Genomic DNA, 11228 nt, shown 5'->3' on the forward strand with positions numbered 1-11228 from the left:
GTAATCATCAAAATTAAACGAAATAAACATTTGAAATATATGAGTTTGTATGTAATGTATGAATATAATATACAAGTTTCACTTTTTAAATGGAATTACTGAAATCAATCTACTTTTTCATGATATTCTAATTTTATGACCAGCACCTGTAAAGAAAACTGGAGATGTTGCTCTGTCGGGGATCTCTGCCCTAAAATCAAACATCCACTGACAATTCTTGAATCTTTAAAAGGTTTTTTGTTCTCTGGACTTCTGTAATAAAAGCTCCAAAATTCATGATTTTTCTGGACTAAAACTTTCAATTTTTTGATTTTCAGGTTATTTAAAACATCTTTAATCTCAGTAAATGTTTGTGAAGTGTTCAGGCTTTATTTAGCCAATAAACTAAAACACACCTTCACAATCTTGACGGGACTCATGTCCATGCTTTGTTTGGTGTGTCCTCTCAGAAACGGAGGCTCCTCTTCAACAAGCTCGATTTCCAAATCTTCATCTGTTTGGAAATCAACAAGAACCAGTCAGTCGACACAAACCAGGACAAAATCTGCTCGGTTCTGTTTTCAAGTTATATTCACTTTAACATTACACTTAAAACATAAATAAAACCAAAACTAAAAATCAAATAAGTCTGATGTACTTTATTCTAAAAAAAACAGGCAGAATCATAGGGAAAAGAAAATAAGGCTGTGATATGTTGTTCTTACAGAAAAAAACAAAAACAATGTCTTACCCTCTTCATCATCGACTTTTGGAAGGATCCCCGTCTCATCATCGAAATCGGGGAATTCTTCTTTGGACAACACGTTGGCAGCAATCATCTGAGAAGATAAAAGAGCAGAAACAATGTAAACACACTGACCAATTACCTGAGTGATTAACTTTAAGATGAGCTGTCAACAAAAATTAACAAACAAAATGATTGTTGACACATCTGCAGTGACAGCAGCTGTTATTTAATATTAACAGACTGAACTGATGAATCATAAAGACAGTAGAAGTTAAATGATTAATGAAGAACAGCTGTTTAGGTGCAGATTATATCTAACTGTATGTTCCCAGAAGCTTCAAGAGCAATAAAGTGATTGAAGCTTTTTTAGGCATCATAATAACCAAACACTGCTTGGAATGCGTGCCAACCTGTTTCAGCTCCCACTTCTCCGGGTCAGAGATTTTTGTGAGCCTCTTGCGCTCCAGAGTGTCGTCCTGCTCCAGCTCAGGAGCGTGGCCCAGGTTCAGGTTGCTGGGCCTGTCGGGGTTCCTCATGGACACGTCCTCTCCTCCTTCAGGACCTACATTTCTCCTCCTGTTGGGGTTCAGATCTTCACCTGTCTCCTGGTCCACATCCTGCAAAAAACAGAAAGAATGAAGCAGCAAGAAATTCACATTCTGACCCAAACATGAGAGCCAGTAATGATAAATATTCAAAGCTTCCCTCATGCAAAATGAGGAAAAGGAATGTTTAAATATTCAAATTGTATATTCACGATTAAATAGAAACATTTAAAAGTCCTGCATTTGATTTCCTCACAAGGCATTCAAAGCGACTATCTGTTTTCTTACCTTCATACTGAGGCTGGTCTTGGAGCCGGTGAACGACAGCACCTTGACTTTGACTCTCTGGCCTTTGCTCACAACGTCGGCCACGTTGGCCACCCGGCCCTCCCTGCGCAGCTCAGAAATGTGGACCAAACCCTCCCACCGTTTTCTAAACAGGAAAAAGGGGAATCACAAACAAATTTAAACATTCTGGTGACAAGAAGATGTGTATAAAAGATGAAGTACTCCAAACAAACAATATATTCTGTTTTTTAGTGCAGCACAGTTATGTTAAATAAACTGATGACTTTATGCTGACCTTAACCCCTCCAGCTGAACAAAGCACCCAAACTGCATGATGCTGGTGACCTTCCCGTTGTAGATGTCACCAACAGAAGGCTCCTCTGGAGGAGGCCGGTCCACATGTTTGTCCTTCCACCTGTCAGAGTCCCTGTCTTGGTCTTTTCGGGGGCTGGGTGACCGATCAGCCCAGCGGGAAGACTTGTCTCTCCTTTTTCCACGGTCTCTGTCTCGGTCTCTGTGACGATCGCGGTCTCTGGAGCGAGACCTGGACCTGGAGCGTGATCGAGAGCGGTGCCGTCTCTTCCTGTCCCTGTCCCGATCCCTATCCCTGTCTCTGTGTCTGTCTCTTTCTCTGCTTCTGCTGCGACTCCGGCTGTGACGTTTGCTTTTTTCTGATCTGTAAAAAAAGGAAATAAAAAACTACAATAAAAGGTACATGTAATACACTATATTTTACAAATTAAAAAAAGAGGCTAGAAAGACAAATTTTACACATTTATAAATAAAAATGCTTTCTTACTTGTTCTTGATCACTTTAGAGTCTTTCCCACTAACACTGGGCATAAACATCTCCAGTTCTTTCATCGCATCAGCTGCTACTTTCACATCATCTTCATCCAGTATACGCTGCAACATTTAAACAAAAAAAAAAAATGTTTAATCAAAATATTTTCATTTTTTTCCAATAAGAAATAGTGAAATTGTAAATTCTCTTTGGGGATTAATAGATTGATGTTTGCTCATACAACTTTTACAACCAAAATAAAACAAAATTGGCACCTTTTTAGTTGCAAATAAGTTGTTTAATACTGAAAAACTAAATATTTATGAATATTGAGATAAGCATACCTTTGGTGATGGATCATTGGCTCGACAAAGTGCAGGAAACATCTCCTTTAACCTTTCTTTTTCGGATTTTGGTTTGACCGAAGCCTCAGAGGCTGAAAATGGAGAACATTCATTATGAGCCAGAATGTATGTTAAGCCAGGGGAGGAAACATGTAAAGGAGTTTGTAGCCTTTTTAATAAAGGTGTCCAGTAATCACATGAAAAGGACAAACAGCTCAGTGGTAGAATCACCTCACCTTTACTCGTTGAGGCTTTGGAAGGAGGTCGCATTGTCTGAATGAGCCTGAGCAAGTTACCGATGAGCGAATCCTACAGTAAACAACAAACAAGACAAATCAGTCTCAGGGTCAGTGAGTTACTTAAATATGGGCTAATTACACCATACACTGAGCCACGAACTTACCGTGAATTCGGCTCCATTTTCGAGCAAAAGAGCCTTGAATCCATCGAAGCTCGGTTGTTTCTCTGCCAGACTGATGACAAATTCGGCTACGAAGCGGTGAAACAAATACGACATTGGCCTTAGTAAAGTTAATGTTGAGCGACATTACAGCGATAAAACAATACACTAAACAAAAAGAGATGTAATTAAAGACCCTACAAGCAAGCCAAAGGTATAATTTAGATGTTATCGGTAGAAAATAACTTAATTTGGCCAAAATGGAGCGTAGAGTTAGGTGTTAGCAGCTAGCTAGTTGCTAACAAGCAAGCTAGCTGTTTTCCGTTGACGACTGAAAAGTTTAAAAACGCTCACCTAAATCTTTGTCATTAATTCCCAGATGGTTGTCGAGCTCCGTGCAGACCTTGGACACCAAAGACAAATATTCGAGCTGCGAAAGCTCGTCAACCCCTCCGTCTGCCATTCTCCACGAGTTTTTGTTTTTCTCTTCAGAAAACGTAACTGTCGGTAGACATATTGGATGTGGGCAACTTCCGGTTCCGGCTCTTACGGAAACACGCAGAGCTGTTTTGGGGCATTACCCACTGTGGCCACACGGCGGCGCCAAATGGCCAAATATAAATTTGAATCAGTCAGTTTTACTTTTTTTTTTAAAGAAAGTGCGCCAGCATTCAGTTCATTCATTCATATTCATCCCTTGGTTTGTGAGCTATTTTGCTAACAGACAAGCAGGGTTCACTCCAACATTTTAAGCTAAAGTTTTAAGCAAAGATCTTGCTCAGGATATGCAATGGGGACGACTCTCAGCTACAACCACACCAAATATTAGCACAATAACTGTAAAACTCATTGAGTTGCAGCCATTTCTAGGGTTTCAAAAATCACTTGGCTGTGGCAGCCATCTTGAATTAGGTTGGCTCCAAAGGTTAATTGATTTTAGAGATACATCCAATGATTATCTCCTAAAAGTTTCATTAAAATCCATCTAGTGGTTCATGAGATATTTTGTTAACAGACACACAAGTCATTAATGACAAAATTAAATGAAAAGAAACTCTTGTTAGCGCTCAGAAAATGTGTTGTGGATCAGCCTCAGCTACTACTACACCAAATCTTAACTCAGTATGTGTAAACATTGACTGAGTTTTAGCCTTTCTCCAAAAGTCAGTGAGTTGTAGATGTACATCCTGTGGTTACTTTCTGCCAGTAAATTTGGAGAAAACTTCGGATCAACATTTACTCAACTTGTGCTCTTTCAGGGATTTGTTTATGCTTCGAAGAAGAATGTGTTCTGTTTAAATAATCCACTTTAATCTCTTTCATGCTTAACTGGCCAGGAGCAACCTCAGTAAACACGCTTGCATGAAATGTGTTTTCACGAGAGTAATTCTTTTTGCGCAGACCTGACATCTTTGTAGACGTGTCGGGGCTTTTATGATAGCAAATAATTACCATGGATGAGACGAGAGGCTTTTTACAGTAAATTAAAAGTTATATTCAAGTACCCGTATACTGCAGCTTTAGTCACAATGACATTTATATCAAACTGCAGGAGGCATGAGATTAATTTTAAAAATATAAAAGTAAAATTTAGTACATCTTCTGGCTTCTGCTGCAGTTGTGAATATTTACCTTAGTTAAAATTTTTATTCGATCTTGGCTGGCACACAAAGCGTCCCCGCCTGCAGGCCTGATATATGGTTTTATATTCACTAACAGGTTTGTTCCCCCTGGAGTCCTGGAAGTGTTTCCCTGAGGGAGTCATGCCGTCCCGTAAATCCAGACTATTTCTAGCATTTTATGTGTTGTCAGGGTCATATGTATTGTTTAAGTCATGCAATGCTTCTGCAGGGAGCTTCGACGAAGAAGAAAACAGACCCTCTTCTTCAGATTCCTGCTCTTTGCTGCTTTAAAAGCAAATGTTTTATATTTTATATGTTCAGATCTCAGGCGGTAATGGATTCCTGCAGAAAAGCTTCCACTCCAGCAGTTTTCTTTCATCAGGAATCCAACATAAATAGTTTGAAGTCAGATTATAAGTAACTAAAATTAGTATTTTCCACGTTTGGAGATTATTGAGCTGTTTGCTTTTGGGGGTAAAGAAATAAAACTTAATTTCACTTCTGTTGCACCAGCAAGAACCCTCAGCTACTACCACACCAACTTTTAGCTCAGTATCTGTAAAAATGGCCGAGTTAGTCATTTTTGTGGCTCCTGGAGTTGAATCTTGAATCGGGTTGAGTATAAAAGCCGATCAGGTGTGTAAACCCAGTGATTACTTTCTGAGAAGTTCATTAAAATCTGAAATATTTTGCACACACACACACACACATTCAGGCAATTACAAAATAACCCACCTTTCATTATAATAATCAGCCCCTTTGTTGAATCAGTTTCTACATAATTTCTCAAAATTTTACATTTTTCTTCACCAACAACTTCGCATTTCTTTAAAAATATTCAAAGTTCTCCAGCTGGAGCCTGATGGGGAAGCAGGCAGCATTTTATTCTGCTGCTTTCAAGACGGACAGAGATTTATATATATTTATTTAGAATTATCTCAGCCCGTTTACACACAGCCATGTATGTGAAATGGTGAATTACCTCAAGGCCTCTTCCGAGCTGTTTGAGCTTCCATGATTGTGCACATGCAGAGGGTGTGTGTGTGTGTGTGTGTGTATTTAGGCAGCGGTCCTCATCTGACCTGATTTGAGAGGCAGCAGGGAGATGTATGGGTGGTGGAGAAGGGGAGTGGTTCGACTCACGCTTATATAACCGACTCCTTATGTATCCAGATCACAAGCACACACGAGGCTGCGCTCACATGAGTCCAGTGGTGGGAAATCCTTACATAACCAATCGCAGCTTTCACGCTATTGTTTTCCTGGTTTGGATTTTTTCTGAGTGTGTTTTGCATTCTAGCCATTTCTGCACACTTTCAGCTGTTTTAGCCTTTTTTAGACCAAAACATTCAGCTCATCCAGGAGATGGACGCTGTGCTTTTTTAGTCTTCTTATGCTTCTTTCAGCTGCTACAATATTTCGTTATTTTTAGCTTTTAGCTAGCCTTCTGCTACTTTTAGCATTTCTATTGCTAAGCCTTCTGCTACTTGAAGTTTTTAGCTTGTGTTGCTTCCTTTACAAGCCTTTTGTTGCTTCTTCAAGCTTCAACAGCTCAGTTTCAGCTTCTTCAGCTAACTTCAGCATTCACTTTCCATTTTCCATTGTTTAAATATACTCTTTTTTTTGTTAGAAAGGTTTAAATTTTAACAGCCAGGTTCTGGTGACAATCCTTTTATCTACCAAGTAAATACAAATAACAAACAAGTTGTGGCCTCAATCAATGTTTTTATGAATCAAAACACTATCCTGCAAGTATTACTGAAAGCACCAACTCCACGGTTTCCTTTAGCCTGAGAACTTTAGCTGTCCAGTTTACTGTTTTGTTTTATGGTCAGCAGCTTCACATATCTGATTTACTCTTGCAGAAACAGACGTAGTGAGAATTCTCCAGATGGAGGAATGAAAAGAGATAAACAGCTCTGCTGTTGGATCCAACCCAAAGGATTCTTTAGAGGAGACGAGTTTGGTACAAATATATTAGGAGGCCACTGTGGCTCTCTGCTCCAACGTCCACATGAGGAAAACATGTGTGCAAAGTTCCCTTTAAGCCATTTTTGCAGCTTGCAGTGGTACAGAGCTCAGATTCAAGAGATTTGCTGCTGTCTGACATTCACAGAACATGCACAACATGCTATTTGTTGTCTCGCTACAGCTGCCTGCAACTACTGACATGAGAGGGAAAAAGCTGGGAAAAACAGACTGGAAAAAAAAAAAGAGGGGGTCTACAAAAAGTCCTTGAGATCCAAACGTAGACTGAAATTGACAGCACAGCTGGCTGCAATGTTCTCCTGCTGCTGAGTGGAAAATTCCTGCTATGACAGAGCAGGCAGCATGACTAGTGTGCACAACACACACACACACGTCGAAGAGAGGGAAAGAGTAAAAGAGGAGGGTGATCTGTCGGGGGCTGGCTTTTTATCCAAACAGCTGGGAAGGGATTGGTTGATGGAAAAGCTGCCTTTATGAGATCACAGCCATCACAACAGTGACAGGAGACGCCCTGCTGACACTGAATCAATAAAAGTCATTCACACTTTCATGCAACATTCTGAAAAATTCATTTACAGATTTTTTTCTTAACAAGTTAGAATGAACATTTCACTGGGAAACTATGGCAACTACAGTATCCCTTTAGAGTGGAGAGTAGGCGTTCGTTTAATCGAAGTTAGCAAATATAAAGGCAAGCAGCACTGATACTGAAATACAACTGATTTTAATGCTACACAGCAAAACGGGGGGTTGGGAAACACCAAATATGGGGTCTTAAGAAAAAGTACTGAAACCAAAATAACTCCGAAAATGATTGCCAACAGAATACACTCTAAAAACTACTGGGTACAACCCAAGTTTAAACCCAGTGTCAAATTAGAACTAAGCCCTGTTTAATGTATGACAAAGCTCTTTGTTAAAAAGCTCATTAGCTACAGTTACGGCCACAAGTTGTTTTTGTGGCTTGAAAGCAGAAAACTTTAGGAACTTCTATTAAAGAGGATGATCTTACATGTGTTTTGTAAGAAAACCTCAGAAATTTTAAAGTCTTTGCGTGTTAATCAAGAACTTTCGACCAAAACATTATATCATATTTTTTTTCCTTCATTTTAACAACAACCTGAAGCAAACAAAGTTTGTGGGAAACATTGCAGTGCAAAAAACAAATAAACTGAACAAAACTATAAATGCAACACTTCCATCCACCTCAAGGTGCTGATTAGACAGCATGATTGTGGCAGGAATGTCTGCCTGAGCTGTTGCACCTGAACTGAACCTTCATTTCTCTACCATAAGCCGTCTCCAAAAGTATTTCAGAGAATGTGGCAATACATCTAACCAGCCTCACAACTGCAGACCACCTGTAACCCCACCAGCCCAGGACCTCCACATCCAGCATCTCCACCTCTGAGATCACCTGAGACCAGCTGCTGCAACAATCGCTTTTCTGCACAGACTGTCAGAACCCGTCTCAGGGAAGCTCACCTGCATGCCCCTCGTCCTCGTCGGGGTCTCAACCTGACTGCAGTTGATCGTCGTAACTGACTCGAGTGGGCAAATGCTCCCATTCGACGGCGTGCGGCCCGTTGGAGAGGTGTCTCCTTCTCTGTACGGAGCAGATGGCAGCCTGTGTGGCTGAGTGGTGACGGGGTTATGGTATGGGTAGGTGAATGTTCTGAATGTTTTATTGATGGCATCTTGAGACCCTGAGGCCCATTGTTGACTCGTTCATTCACGACCATCACCTCTCGCTGCAGCATGATAACACAAGGATCTGTACACGATTGGTCATGTCACCCACTGAGCATGTTTGGGATGTTCTGCAGCGGCGTAAACGACAGCGTGGTCCAGTTCCTGACAAGGAAGAGGAGTGGGCCAACATCCCACAGGCCACAATCAACAACCTGATCAACTGTGAGACGGAGATGAAATGGTGACCACACCAGGTACCGACTGGTTTCCTGACCCCCATCTGGACACGATACAGTAAAGTAAACATTTCAGAGTGACCTTTTATTGTGGCCAGCCTGAGGCACACCTGTGTAATAATCATGCTGTCTTAATATGCCACACCTGTGAGGTGGATGGGTTATCTCAGCTAAGGAGAAGTTCTCACTAACACAGATTTACACAAATATTTGAGAGAAACAGGCTGATTGTGTACAGAGAAAAAAAACGTAGATCTTTGAGTTGGGAGCAAAAACAAAAGTGATGCATTTAGATTTTTGTTCAGTATATATAACGCCAAATCAGTTTATCTCTATATAACAAATTCTACTTCTGTATGTAACTCATTTGACTTATATCAGGCGTTAGAGTTGAACAATTTATGGTTTTTGGTTTCCTGATATGTTGCTGAAAGCATTCTGAACTTTGTGTTGATGAGTAAAACTTTAACATTATTTTTTAATACACTCCAATTCCAAAGATCTGAACTACCCTTTAATGGGGCAGGGATGTGTTTAATAAAAATGTTTCTATTTTCTTTTATTTAATTTCCTTCTGAAGGTTAGAACTGAGTTTTTGTGTCACTGTGTCGTATTTCTGTTTGCTGCAGCTGCATTTCAGTCAGTTTGTTTCTTTAGTTTTTAATAAAGTTTTTTAATGGCAGAAGAGTGGCAGCAGCAGCACGGTACTGTATGCTCTTTGTCATTTGACCAGCAGATGGTGATGCACCATAAGACTGTAAATATGTCACCACAGAGTGACCCGGAGTGAACCTGCTGCAGGTCCGACTCCAGCCGGGATCCTGGGTTCGAACAAGGCTGCAACCAAAACCCTGACGCTGTCTGACTCCCCCCAGATGTTTCCAGCTGCTCATGAAAACCCATCTGCACAGATCTGTCAGTCAGCTCACAGGATGTGCTGCCGGGTCAGAGCTGACAAAACTTCACTCCTCGTGGAGACACTTTTACAGCTTTATGGCGAGGCGCCAGCGAAGGGGGGGCGGGGGCAACGACCACACCAAGCTTTTGTTTGGTGTGGATTTTCACTTTTCTCTGGCTGTTTGGGATTAATACAACCTCATTAACATAAAAACACAGCTTGGAATAACTAGTAGGTAAAAACTATGAAAGAAACCCTTACAAGATGGGTTCCCTGAATAAGGAACAGAAGAAAAAAGTTGATGAGGAAAGCGAGTAACTTCAGGTCAGAAGTTCTATGTATGTTTTTATTTTCAATTCAAAATTCAAAAATACTTTATTTATCCCAAAGGGAAATTAAATGTTGACGTAGCTCATTTAAATCAAGGAGTTATTATAGACGGTGATGGCTGTGGGCAGGAAAGATCTCCGTTTTACAGCTAATCTGAAGAAGCCTTTGACTAAAGAGACTGAAGAGGATGGTCAGGGTTGTTCATGATTTACTTGATTTTATGCAAAATCCGTCTTTGCATCATCATCTCCAGAGGTTCCACAGTCATCCCCAGAACAGAACCAGCTTTCTTTATCAGCTTGTTGAGCCTTTTTAGGTCCCTGGCTCGGATGCTGATGGCAGAGGAGATGACACTCTCAACAACCGACTTATAGTAGATCTGCAGCATCTTCCTGGAAACCTTGAAGGATCTAAGCTTCCTCAAGAAGTACAGTCTGCTCTGTCCCTTCTTGTAGATGGCTTCACTGTTGAGTCTCCAGTCCAGTCTGTTGTCTAGATGAACACCAAGATATTTATATTCCTCAACCACCTCCACTTCTTCTCCCATGATGATAACAGGATTTGATCTGAGCCTGTTTCTCCTGAAATCTGCAATCATCTCCTTTGTTTTGTTCACATTCAAGATGAGATGATTGTTCTTATATGAACACAAATGATATAAATATGTTATAAATATAAATATTTGTAAACAGTGACTGTAGTCTGTACACAATTAGTAATTTAAAATAAAGAAGTGAAGTACATCTATATCAGGAGAGGATTTCTTTAGCCTCTTACTGCAGTAGTTTTTAAACAGCCTATATATGATAACATTTATTAAAGCAATAAAAAAGTAAAAAACTGAAATTTTGTTATGGTTTTTAGTTTGTGTCTGGAGGCGCCCCTGACTTTATGAGTTCTCGGAGCTGCAGAGCAGCTTTGTTCTTCAATAAGACAAATAATACATTTTATTAGGAGCGGGAAACAACGCTGCCACTAATCTGAGGAGGATTAAGTACTCCGTTTGGATTATAGAGAAATGTTTCCTCGATATGAAAGAAACAAAATAAAACATTGGATGAAATAAAAAGACGGCAGCGAGAAAAAAAAAACCTGTAGATCTTGTTATAATGAAAAGCAATAAATCTAAAAATACAGATGCTATTTTCAAACAACATATTTGTTTTAGAGGAGTTTATATTTTCTGAGTGAGGAAGTCAGACACAATAAAAACACCGGAGACCCGTTGGATCAGAACCGGTTCGATCCAGAACCAACACAGAAAAACTTTTCCATCCATCCATCCATCCATCCATCCATCCATCCATCCATCCATCCATCCATCCATCCATCCATCCATCCATCCATCCATCCATCCATCCATCCATCCATCC

At 40.2% G+C, this 11228-nt stretch overlaps 1 protein-coding gene across 1 annotated transcript in view; it reads right to left on the reverse strand.

Moving 5' to 3' along the window:
- Positions 1-3551, reverse strand: part of dhx8 (DEAH (Asp-Glu-Ala-His) box polypeptide 8) — a 13889-nt gene extending 10338 nt beyond the window's left edge. Inside the window, exons 1-10 of the mRNA XM_017435395.3 lie at positions 3443-3551; positions 3092-3177; positions 2925-2997; positions 2689-2780; positions 2360-2466; positions 1856-2236; positions 1561-1705; positions 1138-1344; positions 731-818; positions 396-493 (exon numbers count right to left, since the gene is read on the reverse strand). Coding sequence (XP_017290884.1) covers positions 396-493; positions 731-818; positions 1138-1344; positions 1561-1705; positions 1856-2236; positions 2360-2466; positions 2689-2780; positions 2925-2997; positions 3092-3177; positions 3443-3551 — 1386 coding nt within the window. The remainder of the gene's footprint in view (positions 1-395; positions 494-730; positions 819-1137; positions 1345-1560; positions 1706-1855; positions 2237-2359; positions 2467-2688; positions 2781-2924; positions 2998-3091; positions 3178-3442) is intronic.
- Positions 3552-11228: the final 7677 nt, after the last annotated feature.

This window comes from Kryptolebias marmoratus, linkage group LG17 (genome assembly GCF_001649575.2).
Source record: "Kryptolebias marmoratus isolate JLee-2015 linkage group LG17, ASM164957v2, whole genome shotgun sequence".
NCBI classification, from domain to species: domain Eukaryota; kingdom Metazoa; phylum Chordata; class Actinopteri; order Cyprinodontiformes; family Rivulidae; genus Kryptolebias; species Kryptolebias marmoratus.